At 45.8% G+C, this 22,877-nt stretch overlaps 1 protein-coding gene across 1 annotated transcript in view; it reads right to left on the reverse strand.

Moving 5' to 3' along the window:
• The window catches only part of CDCP1 (CUB domain containing protein 1), a 62,856-nt gene extending 43,469 nt beyond the window's left edge, over positions 1-19,387 (reverse strand). The window contains exon 1 of the mRNA XM_005546873.4: positions 19,215-19,387. Within this exon, the coding sequence (XP_005546930.3) occupies positions 19,215-19,296 (82 nt within the window). The 5' untranslated portion in view covers positions 19,297-19,387. The remainder of the gene's footprint in view (positions 1-19,214) is intronic.
• Positions 19,388-22,877: the final 3,490 nt, after the last annotated feature.

Consider the following 22,877-nt stretch of genomic DNA (forward strand, 5'->3'; position numbering starts at 1 on the left):
AAAAGACCTGGGGAGTGATCAAGCACAACCTCCCACCCACAGTGGGACTGGGACACAGGACTGCACTGGGAGGTCAGGGCAGGGAAGAAGGCCCGAGGGAATTGGACAAGGGCATGCACAGTGCAGGTGGGAAGTGCAGAGACAACGTGCTGCAAAATGTTGATGAAGGCCGACTCTGGCCACATCTCTCAAGATCATTTTGCCATAAGTTACCCTCCAGGCCAGGTGCTGGCATACAAAGATGAACAAGGCTGGGCTCCGACTTTCAGACTTACATCCAGGGACCTCAGGGCTCAAGAGACATCAGGGTCCCATCCTCTCAGTGAGAGACACACATAGTTCCCATTAAAATAGTTTACTATTTCCACAGCTCTTAGATTAATTACGGAAAAGAGTAAAATTAAGTTCCAATAGCAATGTTAAAAAGAACCATGTGCAGCTTAGTCAATTCAACTTGTTGGAACAGTTTATCAACACAGGGGACTGCGGTGTACATTCATTCACTCCTGACTCTTAATTCTCAAGGTCCTCAGGGAAGAAAATTACATGCAATGATGCAAGTTATTTCTTTTATTTCTTTTACTTTTTTGAGATGGAGTTTCACTCTTTTGCCCAGGCTAGAGTGCAGTGGTACTGTCTTGGCTCTGCCTTCCAGGTTCAAGCAATTCTCCTGCCTCAGTCACCCGAGTAGCTGGGATTACAGGTGCCCACCACCACTCCCAGCTAATTTTTGTATTTTTAGTAGAATGAGGTTTCACCATATTGGCCAGACTGGTCTGAAACTCCTGACCTCAGGTGATCCGCCTGCCTTGGCCTCCCAAAGTGCTGGGATCACAGGCGTGAACCACCGCACCCAGCCAAGTTATTCATTTTCTAAAGTAACTGAACCATTTCCCAAAAGCAATGCTAGCAGTTCACTGTCTCCAGAGCTTATGCTTTGAATCATTTTTCTAAAGTGGTGACAGGTTTGCACAGAACCATCCAAACTCTTCTGTTGCGTTTTTCCCTTTTATGATCAAAGACATGCCATAGGAAAGAGGTGGCCCTGTCTGGGTCACAGTCTGTAGCGAACAGACACATCTGCATATAAACCCCTCTGAGACTGAGGCCATCTTAAGGCTCCTTGTCAGTCCAAAACATGGAGGTTAACATTTAATTCCAGATTGAATCACACTGTATCAGTGGACGAACGGTTTCCAAGAGGACCACAGAGGTAAGAAAGCTGCATAATAACAGACTTTGAACATGGGAATTGCAGAATTAAATAACAAATATAACTCAGCTTATGACCACTGTAAATAATTCATGCAAGATGCTAAAATGCCACAAGGCTACTTTAAATCACATTAACATTTTATGAAATGTTAACAAGATTTATTTTGTTAGACCTTGAAGTGTGAGTCACGAGGACCATGAAAGTCACTGAGGATCACAAGGATGGCTGGAGAAGAATCAAAGGAGTAGATTTAAAAACCCATCTGTATGTACACTCAGGGACACACATGCAAAGGCCCACAGCCCCTCCCTCACCTGCTAAATGTTTAGAAGTTACTGAATTTCCAGTGTCTTTAGTATTCCCCCCAGAGTACCTCATTCCAATGGTCCAACCTTGCCATCAGAGATTAAATAGTTGTTCAAGTTCTTCTGACAAAAAGTCAGCAGGGGGATGGTTAAACAAGAATCCACACAGACAAAACCAATCTGTGCTTGTATAAGTCAGAATAGTGAACCTACGGTGGGGAAGGTGGGCAGGTGATTAGAAAGGGGCAAGAGAGAAAATTCTGCAGTACTAGACACACACGCATGACACACACACACCCCTAAAAATTATCCAGCTATACACTTAAGATTTGTATACTTTAGTCTCAATAAAACAATTTTTTTTTTTTTGAGACATAGTCTCATTCTGTCACCCAGGCTGTAGAGCAGTGGTGTGATCTTGGCTCATTGCAGCTTCAGCCTCCCAGCTCAAGCAATCCTCCCACCTCAGTCTCCTGGGTAGCTGGGATCACCAGCGCAGGCCACCATGCCAGACTAATTTTTTAATTTTTGTAGAGACAAGGTATCACTATGTTGCTTAGGTCTTGAACTCCTGGGCTCAAGTAATCCTCCTGCCTTGGCCTCCCAAAGTGCTGGGATTACAGGCTTGAGGCTGTGTCCAGCCACAATAAAACAATTCTTAAAACTCAGAAAAACCATTGCTAGCTATGTGAAACTTTCTTGTATGCTGAGAAGCTCCTCTCCCGCCATCCTTCTGGGCATACACCAAACCCCTTCTGAGTCGCTCTTTGTGCCTGTAAGGTCCTGGGCATAAGGTCTCATCCACAGATGATTCAAAGTCTCTGCCCTCAAGGTACTAGGTTCTTACAGGGCTTCACAGTTCTTGTTACAACAAATTGTTGTTTGCACAACTCTGAAAATTGAGGAGAAAAACCTGTTGGTCCTTCCTCATGATCTGAACCCTAAGTGCAGTGAGTTATGCTTGGGGCAGTTGCTTACAAGTGTTGTCCCTGGGCCTTGTAAGGGGAGGAGCCTCCTAAGTGTGTCAAGCCTTCCTTTTTAGCAGAGACAGAGTCTAGCATTAGAAACCAATAGTACATTTACAAAGCTAGCCATAGAATTGGAAGGTATGTTTCATTTCTTTTTCTTTTGGTGACAGGGCCTTGCTTTGTTGCTCAGGCTGGAGTGCAATGGCACAATCACAGCTCACTGCAGCCTTGACCTCCCGGGCTCAAGCAATCCTCCCATCTCAGCCTCCTGAGTAGGTGGGACCACCAGCGCATGCCACTATGCCTGGCTAATTTTTTTGTTTTTATTTTTGTAGAGATGGGGGTCTTCCTATGTTGTCCTGGTTGGTCTTGAACTCCTAGGCTCAAGCTTTAGCCTCCTCAAATGCTGGGATGACAGGTGCATGCCATCATGCCTGGCCTATGCTTCACTTCTTTAAAAAAAAACATTTTTTTTTTAATTGTGGTAAAAAAAAAAACCCAACTCGATAAAATAGAAAAGGGAAAAAACACCTATGAATAAACCCTGCAAATATTTCTTTTTGCTTTTTTATTATAGTAAAACATACATACACACACTTTATCATTTCAACCATTTTTAAGTGTGTAGTTCAGAAGCATTAAGCACATTCACATTGTTGTGCAACAGTTACCACCATCCACCTTTGGAATGTTTTCATTATCCTAAACAGAAACCCTGTGTCCATTAAATAATAACTCCCATCTCTCCCCTCAGCCCTGGTAACTAGCATCCTACTTCGTCTCTATGAATTTGACTACTAATCTAAGTGGAATCAGACAGTCCTTGTCCTTTCGTATCTGGCTTAGTTCATTTAGCATAATGTAGGTGAGAATTAATTGCTAATTACTAATTTGCATGCCAATGAAAAGTTGACTGAAACTGCATAGCCTGAAATTTATATATATTCACAGTAATCCCCTGGATTACTGTGGAAGGGAGGGAGAGAAACTTGTTTAAACAAAAATGATGTCATAACTAGAAAACTCAAAAGATGGCAAAAGGTCATGAAAAATAAGAAGGATTTCCCTGATAAGTGAAAAACTGGTTAGCACTTCATGCAGCCCATTGACCACTGCATTCAGAGACCTTACTTTGGTCTCTATAGGCCACGCACTGAATGAGGGACACTGCTGGGGGCAGGCCTGCAAAAAATGTTCTGATAGGACTGCACTTTTTTGGTGATTAAAAGCCATGTAAGGCTGGGTGTGGTGGCTCACGCCTGTAATCCCAGCACTTTGGGAGGCCAGGGCAGGCGGATCATCTGAGGTCAGGAGTTCGAGACCAGCCTGGCCAACATGGTAAAACTCTGTCTCTACTTAAACACACACACACACACACAAAAATTAGCCAGGCGTGGTGGCACATGCCTGTAATTCCAGCTACTCAGGAGGCTGAGGCAGGAGAATCACTTGAGTCTGGGAGGCAGAGGTTGCAGCGAGCTGACATCACACCACTGCACTACAACCTGGCAACACAGCGAGACTCCGTCTCAAAAAAAAAAAAAAAAAAAAAAGAGCCATATAAAAGAAAACGTTCTTACTTGTCTGAACATAAGCCATGAGCTGCTTAAACTAAAAATAAAGTTCAGTTTAAAATGAGCTTTTCCAGAAGGTTATATCTGGCTATTTCTACCTTACCATTCATCATCCCTCAAAGGATAACACTAGAGACGTGGTAGCAGGGAAACACTTCACTACCAAAATGTTCAGCTCTAGGTTAGTTCAGCCTGTTTTGAAAATCCACTCACTGGGGAGGAGCAAAAGGCAGCAGGAGAAGAGGTTCTATTAAGACAGAGACCTGTTCTGTGGCCCCCATCACCCGACCTCACATGTGTAATACTCCCTGTCTTGTGTGCCTCATCACTTCAGTCACTTGGCTGGGCCACTAGAAGCCACCTGACCTCTCTGAACCACAAGTTTCCCATCTGCAGCATTTGGCTAAAAACATCAACTGTGCAGGGCTTTTACAAGCATTGGAATGAGACCACATGTGCAAAGCCAGGCACATGGCCGGCCCTCAGAGTGATGGCCATGATCATTACCATTCTGGCAGAGGGGGCAGAGCCTCTGTGCCACGGCACCCAGGGGCTGCCAGAATTCTAAGATGCCCTCCAGTGACTCACATCCTTGTAGAATCTCTTCCACTAGAGTGTGGGAGGGATGGGATATCACTCGCCTGATTAGGCTATGTTCAATGGTACTGTTAACTTTAGGAAAGGGAGACTATCCTGGGTGGGTGTGGCCTAATCAGCTGAACTCTTAAAAGAGGCTGGGCTTTTCCTGGAGAAAAGGAGTTGACATGTGAAAGGAATTCAACATAAGGGAGAGTCTCTGTAGCTAGTGTTGAAGACGGGTCCACATGACAAGGAATGCAGGTGGTCTCTGAAAGCTGAGAGCAGTGTTGGTTGAAAAGCAGCAAGGAAAGGGGGACATCAGACCTGCAGCCACAGGAACTGAATTCTGCTACAACCAACATGCTTAGAAGAGAACCACAAGCTCCTGTTGAGAATGTAGCCTGGCCAAAATCTTGATCTTAGCCTTTTGAGACCTTGCGCAGAGAACCCACCCATGCTGTCGTCAGAAGACCTACAGAACTGTGAGCTAACAGGTGTTGTTTTTATGACACCAAGTTTCTGGCAATTTGTTATGCAGCAATAGAAAACCAATACAGAACTCTTGGCCAGGTGCGGTGGCTCATGCCTGTAACCCCAGCACTTCGGGAGGCCGAGGTGGTGGATCACCTGAGGTCAGGAGTTCGAGACCAGCTGACCAACATAGAGAAACCCCATCTCTACTAAAAATACAAAATTAGCTGGGCGTGGTGGCGCATGCCTGTAATCCCAGCTACTCAAGAGGCTGAGGCAGGAGAATCGCTTGAACCCAGGAGATGGAGGTTGCAGTGAGCTGAGATCGCATCATTGCACTCCAGCCTGGGCAACAAGAGTGAAACTCCGTCTAAAAAAAAAAAAAAAAAAATATATATATATATATATACTTTTTAAAAGAAGAAAACCAATACAGAACTCTTAATTAGATGGGGTACCAGGCAGGGAAAGATGGGGTTGTTTTTGTGGACCTGCCGAGCTGCTCAAGGAAAGAAGTTTGGACAAATACAAGGTATTGTTTGGGAGGCTGAGCCTCCCCTTCTGAGCTGAATTACCAGATGGAAGGTGTTATATAGATAAGCCAGCCTTTATGAAAATATTAGATCAACAAAGATGTCTAAAACATTGGATTTACTGTAAAACTTTAACATCCAGATACTGGAAGGTGACAGGAGGGAGGCAAATGAGTGGGTCAGAAAGAAGGTGACGATATGGCCAAGAGAGTTTATGGCTGGTCATCTCACCTAGACCTGTGGGCTGAGCAAGAGCCCCAGACAAAAACCAGAGATCAAAGGGCAACCCGGTGGGGAGCCTGGCTTTAAAATCCAGAATCCAGAAGAGGTAGGCTGTGTAGGCACCGGCCAAGGCTGAAGGCAGGTGGGAGAGGGCGACTAGGAATGACGGCAATAATTTAGCAGCTCCCATTTGTTCAGCCTCTGCCATGTGCCGGGCACTTTCTATATATTTTCTTTAGGTAAACTGCTTAAATTCACACTGGGGAGACACACAGCTGAGCTTCAAACCCAGGCCTGCCTGATTCCAAAGCCCATGCACCTTCTGCTCCTTTAAGGTCACAAGCTGGGCAGCCTGGGACCAGCTAGAGAAGAGCAGTGGTTAGAGACGCATTTCAGCTTGTACCATTCAACACCAGCAGCAGAGGAGTGCCGGAGATTTCTGTCCTAAACGCCACTCTGACTGTCTGCCTTTCCCTTTACACTAGTGAAGGGGCTGCAGTGGCTCCAGAAAATGTTCTGTAGGTAGGAAAGAGACTAGCAGGCCTCCAAGATGAGAGTCTCTCAATAGCGTGGGCCCTTCCCTTGGCCTATAATCTTGCCTCTGAGTCCCCCGAACTCTTCCTCTTTATCACAAGCCCTGGGCAATCAATCAGGAACAGCATGTGCTCCTCCCCCATCTCTGTTGTCCTCACCACCTCCGTCACTGACTTTACTTCCGATACTTTGGCAGCAATCCATCCTCTGCTTCACTGTGGTCTGAAAGATGACCACCAGCTGACTCACTCCCTGCTCCTTTCTTGCTGTCCTGGAAAGACAGATTGCAGCACCCACCCACGGCAGCCAGGATGTGAGAGGAAGTGACCATTTGGGATGTCAGCTTCCACCAAGTACCCGCTGAGCAAGGGGAGAAACCCATGTTTTTGAGGCCTTAGAGCTACTTCTTTTTTTTGGGGACAGAGTCTCGCTTGGTCGCCCAGGCTGGAGTGCAGTGGTGCGATCTCCGCTCACTGCAAGCTCTGCCTCCTGGGTTCACGTCATTCTCCTGCCTCAGCCTCCCGAGTAGCTGGGACTACAGGTGCCCGCCACCACACCTGGCTAATTTTTTGTATTTTCAGTAGAGACAGGGTTTCACTGTGTTAGCCAGGATGGTCTCCATCTCCTGACCTCGTGATCCGTCCACCTCGGCCTCCCAAAGTGCTAGGATTACAGGCGTGAGCCACCACGCCCAGCCTAGATCTACTTCTTTCTTAACTGCAAAGCCCCAACCTCTTGATCATTCCAGGGGACTTGACTGGGGAGTGTGGGTGTATTGCCATCCCAGGGGCCAGGGCAGCCAACCAGGAATACATCCCTCAGTTTAAACCTTCTGTTTTAGGGACTAGGGATTAACACCATTTCTGTTGTTGCTGTTGTCATGTCCAGCAATCTTAAAGTGGGGAATGGGAGAGCAAACCACACAGCCTGAGATGGCAAACAGGTTTCTGAATGAAGCCCTTGCAAGCGACCACAAGCCAGGTCAATAACATGATTCCACAGCAAACCAGGCAGCCCAGGATAAACAGATCAGCAACACAATGCAGCACACTCCAGGAGATCTTCGGGGCCAGTCAGACACATGCCTTCCTCACCCAGAGGGCCCAGGGCAGCCTCCAGGAGGTGTTATGTCAATGAGGATGGCCATTACAGACCATTCTCCAAAATAACCTACATCAGAAGTACCTTTGGAAGGTGTTATGTCAATGAGGAAGGCCATTACGGAAGATACTATATCAACAAGGGTAGTCATGGTGGAAGATACATCCACAAGGGTGACTGCAGTAAAAGGTACTGATGTGGAAGGTGTTAAGTCAATGAGGACAGCTATTATAAAAGATGTTTGGGCATCATAATGAAGTTACAGGAACAAGGACAGTCATTATGGAAGGTGTTACATCAACTAGGATGGTCATTATTGGCAACAAGACAGTGTCAACGTTGGGACCAGCCAGTGATCTTAAGATGAATATGCCAAAAATTCAGGGATATGAAAAACTAAGTTGAGGCACCAACAATGCTGAGATGGGTTTGAGAAGCTTGGCTCCAAAGCACATTGTGTGGGTGGATGGAAGAAAAAAAACAGATGGTTCTTCCTGAAAGGGAGAGCGATTGTGGGGCAGAGCACTTTCTATGTTCCTTCCTTACAGTAGAAGTTGGCCCTACTGCTAACAGCTATTGCCAAGGGAGAAAAAGGAGGCTTGGAACAAAACCCAAGCTAGAAAATTTGGAGTGATCAAGAATTTAATCCTCATTAGACTATATTCTGCTTGCTTTTGTAGGTGATCTCTAGTTATAAATCAGATATTGAAGAATTAACTCTGAATTGCTTCTTTCCAGATAGTGGATCACTTAGCAAGTTGTCATTTCAGAGATGATGGGAGATGCCATTTTAAATATTAAAAAAAAAATTGTGAGGTTATTGGTAATTAATAACAGAGCTATACTTCTGCTCCAGGGCCAAACTCAGGGTTTTCTTAAGGATGTCCGACAGACCTCAGGCACCAGGAGAATATCTTGTCCTCCTCTTTCTCTTGTCTTGCCTATAGAAGCTTATATTGCAATTCTAATACCTACATCTTTTGCTGTACTTATTACACTGGAAAGTGTCGCAAACCCAAATATGAAAGGCAACATAGGGAAGAGAGTCTTTGTTGAATCAGAGGGTGCCAGCTCTACCAAATACTTTGTAATTTAGGTTTTTTCAAAACATACAAAACAGAACTAGGCCAAGCCCCCCAGGCCATCAATTTGTAGCCCCTGGTTTACATGTTAGAATCCCTTCCAGATGGTGAGTCCTTGGAGAGCAAGGGATAAGGGTGCACAGAGCTAGATGCACAAGGGGCCTCCAATATCTCCAGAATGAACAGAATTTGTTACCAAAATGACCTTGGACTGGGCTAGATCTTTTCAAGACCTTCTAAGAATTCAGGGATGTGAAAAACTAAGTTGAGGAACCAAGAATGCTGAGTTGGGGGTTTTAAGAAGCCTGGCTCCAAAGCACATTGTGTAGGTGGGTGGAAGAAAAAAAGCAGATGGTTCTTCCTGAAAGGGAGAAAGACTGTGGGTCAAAGTACTTTCCTTTTCATGAACCATATTCCTTCCTTACAGTACAAGTTAGCCCTACTGCTAAGAGTATTGCTAAGGAAGAAAGAGAAGGATGAAAATTTTCAGCTAGAAAATTTGGGGCAATGAAGCATTAATTCTCATTCCACTATATTCTGCTTTGCTCTTATAGATATTCTCCAGTTATCAATCAAATAACAAATCAAATTTTCTAGGCCTGCTCAGTGCTAGGCCCTAAAAGTAGATAGGGAAAAAACAAAACAAAACAAATCACAGCAAGTTGCTCTTCATGAAAAACTGCTGCAAGTCGAGAAGGCAGTTTTTTGGTCATCAGCTCCTCGATTCCTAGCAACTTAACACTTGTACTCCATCCCTTCTATACAACCAAATTCCTGCAGGAAGTAACTTCAGGCTTTTTTGAAGATGGGGTCTATACTTGAGAAATTTGTTTTAATGCAACAAAAACAGTGAGTACTATATTCATACCTGGCTTTAAATTGTTTTTATTTTTTAAATATTTTAAAGGCAAAACTACCATGATAGAAGGCAAATCAGTGGTTGCCAGGGGCTAAGGGGTATGGGTTTATTGCAAAGGAATCTGGAGGAACTTTGCAGGGTGATAGAAATGTTATACCATGCACTTGATAAGACCCATTGAATTATACAATTGATACTGGTAAATTTGATGGTATGTATATTGTATCTCAGTAGAGCTGAAAAATACTTTTACATTTAGATAAATAATACATGAAGCACAAAATAAAGTAAAATAAAATGTAAAAAGTCATTCTCTCACCCTTGAATCTGGTTCTGTTCCTATAGGCAACCACTATTACCAGATTTTGTGCACTCTTCCAGAAGTAATCTATGAATATGTAAGTGTGTATTTATATACCATCCCTATTTCATTTTATTTTGCCAAAAGGTTGCATGTCATACATACTGTTCTGATTCTTGTGTTTTTCTCTCCATAATATATCTTGGAGGTTACTCCACATTAGTTTACAGAGAGCTACGTCATTCTTTTAAATGGTTGCCTAACATCTCATTGTTTGGATGTAGCATAATTTACCTAACCTGCTTCTAATGATGAGTATTTGGGTTGTTTCCAGTCTCTAGCGACTAGGGCAAGGAGGGGAAGATGCCAGTGGGACATACCTTCCCACCAGCATTCCAGGTTCCTGCCTGGAACTTGAGTTGTATTCCCCATAGAGGCAGAGGCCAGTGAGGCTAGAAGAAGTTATATTGAGGGTTTGGCACCATTCAGGTTGTGGTGAGCTTCTGCAAGATGATCCAAGCATTGTTTACAACTTGAAAAATGTCTTTTAGGCTGGGCACAGTGGCTCACTCCTATAATCCTAGCACTTTGGGAGGCTGAGGTGAGCAGATCACCTGAGGTCAGGAGTTCGAGACCAGCCTGGCCAAAATGGTGAAACCCCATCTCTACTAAAAATACAAAAAAAAAAAAAAAAAAAAAAAATTCAGCTGGGCATGGTGGCACGTGCCTGTAATCCCAGTTACCCGGGAGGCTGAGGTAGGAGAATTGCTGGAATCTGGGAGGCAGAGGCTGCAGTGAGTAGAGATCGTGCCACTGCACTCCAGCCTGGGCGACAGAGCGAGACTGCTTTAAAAAAAAAAAAAAAGTCTTCTATGTTCTACGAAGATAAGAATGTGGCCCTGATAGATGTAGCCCAAGGCTGAAGTGCCTGATAAGACTGTCAGAAACTTCCGAGCCAGTTCCAGAATAATCCTCCATCTCTCAGCAGAGATTAAAGGCCAGAGCCCTGCCAGGTTTCCCTCCACGGAGATCTAGCTCTGGTTTCACAGACTGGCAAACTCCAGCCCAGTCTTGGCTAATAACACCTGGTCATGAAGATAGCTGCAATCCCCAGGAGACCACTTGGGTGTTCTCATTCCCATCTCAAGTGTAATTGAGCATGATACTTAAGTTGTTATAAAACTGGTCCAGTCAGTTCCTTAGCTAACAGGAAATTCATGTGTGTGCAGGCACTTGCTCACAAAATATTTTTTAAAACTTGTTCTAGTGTGTTTTAGAATAACTTCATACAGCTTTTCAACGAGCAGCTTCACTTCTAGGAATTTCTTCCACAGATATCCTTACACATCCCCAAAGTCGACTGCACTGGGATAATAACCAAAGCACAATGTGTAGGTGGCAAAAGTCTGAAAACAATCTTAATGTCTCCCACTGGAGACCTGGTTATACAGACTACGATAGCCTCTTAATTTTGGCCTAGGTTGTCTGCCTGTTGAATATCTAAATGTTCTTCCTGGACCTGACTCAAATAATCAAAGTGTCTTAGTTTGTTTTGTGTTGCTATAAAGGAATACTTAAAGCTGGGTAATTGATAAAGAAAAGAGGTTTGGCTGGGTGCAGTGGCTCATGCCTGTAATCCTGGCACTTTGGGAGGCTGAGGCCAAGGCGGGTGGATCAACTGAGGTCAAGAGTTCAAGACCAGCCTGGCCAACGTGGTGAAACCTCATCTCTACTAAAAATACAAAACTTAGCTGGGGGTGGTGGCAGGTGCCTGTAATCCCAGCTACTCGGGAGGTTGAGGCAAGAGAATTGCTTCCTAGGAGGCGGAAGTTGCAGTGAGCTGAGATTGTGGCATTGTACTCTAGCCTGGGCAACAGAGCAAAAACTCCATCTCAAAAAAAAGAAAGAAAGAAAGAAGGAAGGAAGGAAGGAAGGAAGGAAGGAAGGAAGGAAGGAAGGAAGGAAGGAAGGAAGGAAGGGAAGGAAGGAAGGAAGGAAGGAAGGAAGGAAGGAAGGAAGGAAGGAAAAGAAAAGAAAAGAAAAGAAAAGAAAAGAAAAGAAAAGAAAAGAAAAGAAAAGAAAAGAAAAGAAAAGAAAAGAGGTTTATTTAGCTCATGGTTCTGCTGGCTAAAAGGTTGAAGACTGAGCATCTGGTGAGGGCCTCAGGCTGCTTCCACTCATGGCAGAAGGCAAAGGGGATCTGGTGTGTAGAGATCACATGGCGAGAGAAGAAGCAAGGGCAGGGGGTTCGTGCTGGGCTCTTTTTAACAACCAGCTCTCTAGGGAACTAACAGAGTTAAGAACTCACTCACTCCTGAGGGATCCACCCCCATGACCCAACACTTCCCATTTTGCCCCACCTCCAGCACTGGGGATCAAATTTCAACATGAGATTTGGAGGAAACAATCATCCAAACTATAGCACAAAGTCATGACAGTTCTCACTAACTGGGGAATTTGTTCTAGGCCAGACTAGTGCACACATCATTTCATTCAGACCGCCAGCCAGCCTCAGGGTGCTGCTGTCCCTACAGGTCACACAACTTGCCCAGCTCACCTGGTTAATAAGCAGTGGAGGCAGGATTTGAACCAAGCTTTGACCAACTCCAAAGCTTGTTTGAGTGACGCTATCTCCAAAAAGCTGGAAAGGCAACTCTGAGTCCAGTGAGGTCTTTGGCTCCAGTCCTTCCATTTCTCTGCCCTCCTCCCTCCACCAATTTCCAGCTGGGAAGCTGAGCCCTTTGGGATGTACAGTCTGAGGACATGGGAAATGTAGCAGTAAGCAAGAACTCAGAGGCAAAAGAGAGCCTGGTGTTTGTATCCTTGAAGGTGGCCCAGGATGCAACTCCAGCGAGACTTGTCAGCAGGGCAGTTGATGTGAAAATAGCCCATCAGCACAGGCTGAACCCTCCTGACACAGTGTCCCTGGGCAGACTCCAGCAGAGCACAGACTGCCAGTATGAGCAGCAGTGTGTAATAACTCGTCCCACTATGTTGTTTGGTTTTTGGTGTGTACCTCTCCACTGTGGCTGGTGGTCACTCTGTGTAGGAGTTGAGTGTCTACCTGTGTCCAAGAGATGCCGTGAGTCCTTCAAACTCAGAGGCTTCATCTTACCACCTCTGCATTCTCTGTGATGTCCCAGAAACTGCTTGCCTGCTCTGAGCTGTTCTCGGGGTTAAACATTGCTTTAGCCAAATGTCCTTGTTTGAGATGGCCAGATGTTCCTGCCTTCAGATCAGTAACAGAAGATAAGGCATCTCTTTGGATGCACATGGCATGTGCCTGGATGTACACCATTCTAGCTCAGCTCCCAGCTGGACCACACATTGTCAAGAATTGAAGAAGCCCTCTCATGGCTCCAAGGGTTTTGTGACATGGCAGATGCCAAGGAATTAGGCAGACCCAAAATAAAGACAACAGCCCGACTTCAACTCTATATAACCTTTGGACTCAGGGAGTTGATAAAACTCATTTCTGGAGACTGTATTTACCCAGGAAAGGCAGCAGATTGTCACCTTGTACATTTTTGCATTTGGCACATTTCATCTGGAACCCTTTGATCTTCTGTCATTGAGGGTAGGATCATTTGACTTCATTTAAAACTTAAAGAAAGCTATGCCATCTGTGCTCAGGGAACACTTTTAATTTCCTTTTTCAAGACATTCTCAAATTTATGATTTAAGAATATTCACACCCTGAGGGGAGGCATTTACTGGCCTTGTAGTCCTATTACTGAGCTGGGTTCTGGAGTCATACTCCTGGGGCTGCCAGTTCAGCATCATTACACACCAGCCAGGGAGCCCTGGCAAGTCACGTCACCTCTCTGTGCCTACTAACAGGAAGTTTAGTAAGAGTACTTGTTTGAGGATGGAGAATTAAATGACATGCAGACCTACTCAAGACCACTTCCCCCATTTACATTCTCTCAGGAGAAAATAGCTTCATTTTTATCGTTGAACACTGTAGAACTTATGTTTCATCTATCAAAGTTATTTTTGGCCAAGGTCTATTTCAGAAATGTGTATATTTACATCTCTAACCTCAACACATTCTAAACAAAATTATGTGCAGAAAATCTTAACTTATATTCCAAATACATTAGGATCAAGAATGTCAGGATCTGGCTGGGTGTGGTGGCTCACGCCTATAATCCCAGCACTTTGGCAGAGCGAGGTGGGTGGGCTGCTTGAGGCTAGGAGTTTGAGGCCAGCCTGGCCAACATGGTAAAACCCCACCTCTACTAAAAATACAAAAATTAGCTGCGCATGGTGGTGCACATCTGTAATCCTAGCTACTCGGGAGGCTGAGGCATGCGAATCACTTGAACCCAGGAGGTAGGGGTTGCAGTGAGCCAAGATCATGCCACTGCACTCCAGCCTGGGCGACAGAGTGAGATTCCATCTCAAAAAAAAAAAAAAAAAAAAAAAAAAGAATGCCAGGATCAAGTGAGGACACCCCAAGTGTCAAAAATGTCAACAAAGGGAGGTGCCCTACGTTACTGCACACAAAGCAACTGTTTGCAAACAACCATGTAAATGGTTTGGTAGTCCTCAAGTGATGTCTTACGCACTTTATGCTTAACAGGATTGGTTAATTATATACAGGTATCTTTCTGTGTTTTATCACGCCTTCAGAAACTGTTAGAGGTTTTGTATTGCTGCGCAGTGGATTGTTATAATTTTTCCCACACAAAATAATGAGATGTATAGTGTTGCTTAGTGTCTTCATGCAGAATGTCTGGTTTTCAGGAATGGATCACTGATGTTAATCAGATGCTTATGTGTAAAATCCTCAGAGGAGTGGCTGGCACAGCAAATGCTCAATGTATTGGCTATTACAAGCAGCAGTAGTAGTTAATACTTTTAAGAACTGATGGACCAGATACAAACCCAAGGCTACAAAGAGGTGAGGGAAGGAACTTGGCTCTCCTTACCTGGCTGTCTAGAATGCTGCCAGCTGCCCGGGAGATGATGGGCAAATTACAAGGTTTTGTGAAATAGTTTGAAATAATTTGATTGTGGCATACTTTTCATAATTTAGAATGATAATTAAGGGGTATAAACTTTTCTTTTTTCTTTCTTTCTTTCTTTCTTTCTTTCTTTCTTTCTTTCTTTCTTTCTTTCGAGACAAAGTCTTGTTCTGTCGCTCAGGCTGGAGTGCAGTGGCATGATCTAGGCTTACTGCAACCTCTGTCCCCTGGGTTCAAGCGATTTTCAAGCCTCAGCATCCTGTGTAGCTGGGATTACAGGTGTGTACCACCATGTCTGGCTAATTTTTGTATTTTTTAGTACAGACGGTGTTTTGCCATGTTGGCCGGGCTGGTCTTGAACTCCTAACCTCAGGTGATCCTCCCCCCTCAGCATCCCAAAGTGTTGGGATTACAGGCGTGAGCCACTGCACCCGGCCGGGTATAAACTTTTCTTAACCACCAAGGCAGAGAACCCTAACCACTGGTCCCCCACATCAGTGGTCTTATTATCTCCCACTGTCTTACCCACCCTGACCTCAATCAGGGGTCTTTCTGACCAGCAGACTTCTCTCCCTACCCACTTTCCATCTCACCCCATCCCATCCAAACCCAAGTCAGCACTGCCAGGCAAAAACGCAGGTGAGGCTTGTGCTATAAGCCAAGGGACCCAGTTCTGTTTTCTTTCGGCAAAAAAGCACTGGTGAGCCATTAGTACCATCCAGCTAGGGTGGTGCTTCTAAGACTCTTGAGTCTCTACCAACACTGTCCAGATCCTATTTGCCAAATTGGAGGCAGAAAAATACTTCTTCCGTAGATGCTGGTGAAACAACAGTGAGCCTGGGAGAATGTGAGAAACAGGCACTAACAAACTGATGGCTGGAAGGTACACCAGGACAGGCTCTCCACAGGCGACACGGAAATACGCATCCAAAGCCCTAAGAGCCGCTCTACTCTTCACCCTAGCAACTCTGCTTTCAGAACAGGGAAATACGCATCTAAAGCCCTAAGAGTCTCTCTGCTCTTCATCCCAGCAACTCCGCTTCCAGAACACGGAAATACGCTTCCAAAGCCCTAAGAACCTCTCTACTCTTCATCCCAGCAACTCTGCTTCCAGAATATGGAAATACATGTCCAAAGCCCTAAGAGCCTCTACTCTTCATACCAGCAACTCTATTTCCAGAACTGTAGCTGGACAAAATAGCTAAGAATGTGCAGAACATGGGCGCGGTGGCTCATGCCTGTAATCCCAGCACTTTGGGGGGCCGAGGTGGGCAGATCACCTGAGGTCAGGAGTTCAAGACCAGCCTGACTAACATGGTGAAACCCCGTTTCTACTAAAAATACAAAAAATTAGCCAGGTGTGGTGGTGTGCGCCTGTAATCCCAGCTACCTGGGAGGCTGAGGCAGGAGAATCGCTTGAACCTGGGAGATGGAGGTTGCAGTGAGCCGAAATTGCGCCATTGCACTCCAGCTTGGGCAACAAGAGTGAAACTCTGTCTCAAAAATTTAAAAAAAGAGTGTGCAGAACAACACAGCCAAAGAACACATTCTCAGATATATCAAAATGGGATAATCCAGTTCATACTGTTTTATAACCTCAGCAACATGAGGATAATGGTTCATCCTTTCATGTCATTTTCTAGTCTGCGCTATGTAATTTCAAGTGCCTTTTCCCTGAATAGACCTATTAAAATTGATACAAGCAGCTGACTATTGTTGGACATGTTCTATTTTTAATAAGAAAAACTGGAAGCAACCTAAATGTCCAACAACTGGGGACTGGTTAAAGCCATACAATGGGATGATCCCATGTTTGGTTTGCGCACATGAGCGTGCATGCATACACGGGAAGAAGACTGCATCAAAGTGAATAAGGCAGCTTGCCTATAGATAATTTTTTTCATTTTGGTTATATTTATTGCCACTTTTTCTACAATAACTATATGCTACTTAAACCATCTTAATTATTAATTTCCTTCCCCCACATTGATAGTCAGGGAGAACGCCCAGAAGAGTGTGTGCACATGCAAGGCGTGCAACCATCACAGATGAAATGGCAGCATCTGAGGTGAGCCCTAGGGCTAGCAGGTCTGACTCCAAGTCATGCAAATCTGTGGGGATGTGGGGGAGGAGCTGGGGGAGACTCATCAGCCCTGCCAGTTACACATTCCAGACAACAGCCAGTAGCTCCTCATTTGAATCGGAAACAGAATGAACACCCACACTCGCCCAGGGAGTGTGTACACATCATTTGATCTGTCTGCTCACATTTTTGGCAAGAGACAACGGTGGCAAGATTGGGGTCACTGACCCAGACTCTGGTATCTGAGTGGTTCTTAGAAAGCAACCAAATTGAGGTTTTCAAAAGGCTATGATCCCAATGTAACCAGTGTTTCACTCTTGGAAATGGGGGAGTTGGTGGGGATACCAAAGTCACAAAAACACACGACACCAAGACACAAACTTTCCTTTACTCTTCATCTCTGCAGTGACACCAAGTTCATTTTTACTCTGCTGAATCTTTCTTTGTTAAGAGACTTCACAGATTTATAAAACAAATCCACGGTGCCGGGGCTCTGGCTTTCTGCATCCTTTCAGGACAGTCTCCAGGAATTTCTCAAAGGCCTTTGCCAGTTAGATCCTCAAGACTATATAGGCAACTGCTCCAACCACAAAAGCTCTCAGTTCAGCCTGATGTAGCCTCAAAGGGCCAGTTCCTGAGACCATAGGGAGGAACTTAAGAAAGTGAAAGGGAAAGTTCCTAGGCCTCTACGTATTTATACATTGAACCATGAGACAGGGCTCAGCCAGTCAAGGACTTCCTGGAAGGGACTCCATTGGAGCTACTCGACCAAAATGGCAGCTACCCCAGATCACAGGAAGAAATGAGACCAGAAACAGAGGCTCTCATTATTAGCAATACGTTGATTTACACCCTATTCTTACTGGAGGAGTTCCCCCACTGTTATCACAGAAAGCCAAAAACATCTCAAACAATTCTCAGAGTTTCAATATAGTTCCAAGATTGACAGGCGCACATTTTTCTCAGCACACATTTACACATATTTTCACTTCCTTTTTATTCTTTTTCTTCAAAGGGAATCTTGAAAATTCAGTCCTAAGAAATTATAGTAAATATTCATCAGCCGGGCACAGTGGCTCACATCTGTAATCCCAGCACTTTGGGAGGCCCAGGTGTGAGGATCACTTGAGCTCAGGAGTTCGAGACCAGCCTGGGCAACATAGTGAAACCCTGTCTCTACTTTAATATATATAATTTATATATACATATATATATAAATCCATGCCATGGTTTAAATGAAGTTTTAAATTTTCTATCTACTATGTAGCAATATGTCGCCTGTTGTTGGAGAATGAACCAGGAAGTATTCCTGGAGCTTATATTGATATTTTACAAGCTCCTGTCTTGTATTTGTAATGATGGTAGTCACCGGGAGGCCCAAATTCAACCTCACTTGTGTCCTTTTATTCCTTAATCTAATGTACACCTGCCAAACACAAACCCACCTTAGATGCAGGAAGGGGAATCAAACCCACACGACTTCCTGGAGAGCTCTATTTAAAAAACACAAAACCTGTACTAATCTCGCGAAACCTGTACTAGCCTCACATCAAGTTCTTACATGAAGAAACCAAGTTATTTACTATGTTCTAATACATCTAGGGCCCACAGGGCATTTCCTGGCTGGCACAGGTTGCTGGGACGTGGCGGTCCCTTCCCCCAACCGAAACAACTCGAAATTCACACACATCCCCGGAACAACAGCCTCCTGTCGTCAAAGTCCACTGCCAAGAAGTGCGAGGGGCGCGGGAATGTCCAGTCTCTGCAGCGGCGCAGATGCCTGGCGGCTTTCTCTGGGACCCCGAAAAGAAATCCGGGCGCTTTCATTTTTGCACTAATTTCATTTTTGCTCTTCAGCTTTAGGAGAGGGGGGATGCAGCGTGCGGACGGGAAAAAGGGGATCTGGTGGGAAATGCCGACATGAAAGCACTTTTCTTGCACCTTCTCTCTGGACTAGGCGAGGAGGTAGAGGGCGAGCCTGGAGAGGAAAGATCTCTTCCTACACCCTGCCTGGGTGTCTTCAAGAAGCCCGGCAAAGACCCCGGGACCCACGGCGCGCCACTTTGGACATGTCGCCTGGGATCGGCTACAGGGCGCTCCTTTTCCCGCCTTCTCGGCCAGCACCGGGCTCATCTTCCCGGACCGGGAGGCTCCCGGATTGGGGATACTCTCACTTGCCGAGGGCAAGGTTGACTCCAGGAGGGCAAGGCCCACGCACCCGACGCGGCGCGCGCAGGAACCGGACAGTCAGGGGGACCCAGAGCCACAGGCGCATTTTGATTATGCTGCCCCCGCCCTCCCTCCGCACCCTCCGCAGCCTCCGCGCCCAGCGTCCCTCGGCCGCGTCTCCGCCCGGCGTAGGCTGGCTGGCTAGCTCACCACCCCGCGCCACCCGCCTCCAAAGCCCGGCACTTACCTGCCGCGTGCGGCAGGCGCGCCGCACCCAGCAGCAGAACCCCTAGCAGGGCGATAGTGACCCCGCAGTTCAGACCGGCCATGACTTCGGGTCGCCTCGGCCTCGGTGGGGAAAGCGACGGTGGGGAGCGGCAGCCGCAGGCGCCCAAGCCCGGCGCAGCTGCGCTCCGCCCTGGCTCGCTCACCTGCGCGCGGGCTGACCGGCCCGAGCCCCGCCCTGCGCAGCAGGAGCGCGAGCTGACCCGGTGCGTCCCTCCTCTCTCTCCTCCTCCTCTTCCTGCGTCAGCGACCGCCTCTGCTGCCCAGGGTGCAGGGCTCCCGGCACCGAGTTGCTGGGTCCCTACTACTCACCATTGCGGCGTTGGGGCGGACTTGTCCCCACCTTTCCGGGCTTAGTCCTCCTTCCCAAGTCTGAGAACGATCAAGTCTTTTTGTCCAGAGTCGCGAAGGTCGCCCATAGAGGAAGCCAGTCTACCTTCCCTTTTCTGTCCAGGAGACAAAGGTCATTATGCGCCTCGTTTTGGAGGAGAATCCTATTTGTGGGCTACCCAAGCCCTGGATCCTCTGCTACCTGACTTGGGCCAGAGGTCTATTGGACTTTAAAGCCGGTGGTGGTACAGCTAGTCTTTGCAGGACGGTGAGCCTGCAGCCTACTCCACACACATCACCTGCAGTATTTCCAGACACACAACGTGCCCAAGGTCCCCAGGGTAGCTAGAAAATTGGAGGCAGATGCACCACTTTGTTGAATTGTGAGTAGAGTCGTATGTATGCTTTCCCTGAGCTGTGGATGGAATAGTATATGCCCTTCTCGAGTTGTATTATAAACGGAGTAGTGTCTGCAGTGTGGGCGTGAAGCATTCAGGTCAAACGTTGGGCTGGAAAATGAATGAAAAATGAATGGCGCTGGACTCCTTTTCCAAATCCTTCCAGCCGCAGGTGTGCCACCTGCCTGTCTCCAGAGGCCCTGTGGGTTCTCCTTCCACCCTGCAGGCCATACACCAAGTCCAGGCCACAGGGAGAGATTACCGATGGTTCAGGAGTTCTTAGCTAGCAGACCTGGGTTCTGCCAAAATGACTCCCTGGGACTATTTGTGTTCATGGATAGCCAGAAGGTGGGCCAGAGTCACCCAGAGCAACCTGGGAGGCTTGGGACAGGAACCAAAGCACGTGCGACAGCATCAGTTTACAGTCCAGTCCCAACTTCTGCTTAATTCTTGGGGAGGCTGAGCCTGTCCAGGCTGCCCCAATCCTTCTTGTGGACAAGAGTGGGAAATCATCTCCTAGGAGCGTCACACCTTCTTTCTCCGTGTCCTTAATCATGAGAGTAGAGGTAGCTCTGCCCTCTGGGAGCCCACAGTCCATCAAGGGAGGCAGAACTTGGAACATGACCCTGCTCACACCCCCACCTCTGGGAGGGCCTGTAGTGTGAGCTAAAGGGGACCTGAGATTTAATCTTCTAGTCCACTTCTGTCCTTGTGCAGACAGATGGGAAAACTGAGAACTAGAGGGAAGGGAGAGGATGAGAAACAAAGGGAGGCTCAAGCTTGGTTCTCCCCCACTGAATCGAGGACAAATTCATCAAGAGAAAGAAATCTTGACAAAAAGCTAAACACTCTTTAAAAATATTTATGCTGACCAGGAGGGTGAAAGCAGATTTGTCTTTTCTCCTCATTCTAAGCAGGTATGTATATCCCAGCATCTTTTCCTAGCATCCATAACACCATTGTTTCCCACATAGAGTAACACCCACAACAGTACTAGAATGGCAGTGTATTGAATGCAAAATATCAGAAATATTGCTTGACAAGTTAAGCCTAAGGAGCAAGTTATTTCATTACTATTTCATCTCTCTGAAGTTTGCTTAGCTGTCTTTCTTGGGATAGTTGACACCAGCTTTGTAAAAATGGAATGAGGGTCACTAACTCCCAAATATGAAGTATTAGCGAGGGTTCCAGAAAGTAGCAGCAACAAGAAAGAAGAAAAACAGGGAGGCACTTCAGCATCCTTTGCATGACAGCCCAACTATATAATTGAAGTAAAGATGTCCTGACATACTGTCCTGGTCCTCCAAGTGGAGTGTGAACAAAGCATTGCCAAGGATGGACATGTTTTGTCTTTACAAACATGGCTGAATGGAAGGAGTAAATTTTAAAGGTTATGTCTGAACTGGAAAGCAGTGTAGGTAACTATAATCTAGTGCTAGAGAAAAATGCCAGATTGAAAGGTAAATTTTCAGCTGGGTTGAGTAGCTTATGCCTGTAATCCCAGCACTTTGAGAGGCCAAGGTGGGTGGATAACTTGAGGTCAGGAGTTGGAGACCAGCCTGGCCAACATGGTGAAATCGCATTTCTACTAAAAATAGAAAAATTAGCCGGGTGTGGTGGTGGGCTCCTGTAGTCCCAGCTACTCAGGAGACTGAGACAGGAGAATTGCTTGAATCTGGGAGGTGGAGGTCGCACAGAGCTGAGATTGCACTATTCCACTCCAGCCTGGGCGACAGAGTAAGACTCTTTCTCAAAAAAAAAAAAAAAAGAAGAAGAAGAAGGTAAGAAGGTGAGTCTTAAAACAGACTGTTCCATCTAATTTTGACCTCTTCTGAAAACCTGCAAAGGCTATAAAATAGGGATTTAAAAAAAATTACATAAGCCCACAAAGGTGAGAAGAACAGAGAGAAGACAACAGCAAAAATCACCCTGGAAGCTAGACAGCAGTTGGACTAGTGGTCTCTGCCTTAGAAGCCTGGAGATGGCAGAACCCTAAGCCAGTAGTGGGGAAACTGAGAAGTAACATGATTAACATAGAAATCCTCAAAAAAGATCCTCAGGAAATGGCAGCACAAGGTATTCTGGAACTGGAGGGTGAAAGAGGAGTTAAAACAAGAAAGGCTGGGAGAAAGCTGTTTGAGAAGTACTGTAGTTAGATCCCAGAACCCATCCACCATTACCCCTGTCTGGGCAACAGTCCCTCATTCATCCAGCTTCCAGTGTTGTTCTTGAGAAATCCAAAACCATTCCCATTTTTGTTATTTTCTGTGAGACCCTTTTCTTGCCTCTAAAGCTGTAGAATCTTCTTTTTGGTCATTGGTTACTGAAATTTCACCATAATGTGCCTTGACATGAGTCTGCCTATATTATCCATCTTTAGATCTTGACAAGTTAGAGGGTTGGTAAGTTTAACAACTTTAGTGTCGTTTTCTGGAGAGATTAAAACCTAGGGATGTGGGCTGAGGGATGCCAGGCATAGCTGAAGGTATAGGAAACATTGTAAAAGTAGGTAAATAAAGGGAAGATATGCATTCTGATATCTTCCTGATATCCCCAGCTGTCTGGCCCCACCTGCCTCCGAGGATGAGACAAAAGGGCTTTATTATCCATATTGGGGATGGAAAAAGTCTTCTTCTGGGGAGTCTGACCAGCACAGGAGGAAAGACCCAAACATATGGACATTTGACCCTCATAAACAGGCCAACCAGCTTCCTACCATGAAGCTTTCAATTGATTAAGCCCCACCAACTTAGCTTTTTAATATCTCATTTTAATTTTAATTTCTATTTATTTATTTTTTTGAGATAGAGTCTTGCTCTGTCACCCAGACTGGAGTGCAATGACACGATCTTGGCTCACTGCAAACTCCGCCTCCTGGGTTCAAGTGATTCTCCTGC

Source organism: Macaca fascicularis, chromosome 2 (assembly GCF_037993035.2).
Source record: "Macaca fascicularis isolate 582-1 chromosome 2, T2T-MFA8v1.1".
Classification (NCBI taxonomy): domain Eukaryota; kingdom Metazoa; phylum Chordata; class Mammalia; order Primates; family Cercopithecidae; genus Macaca; species Macaca fascicularis.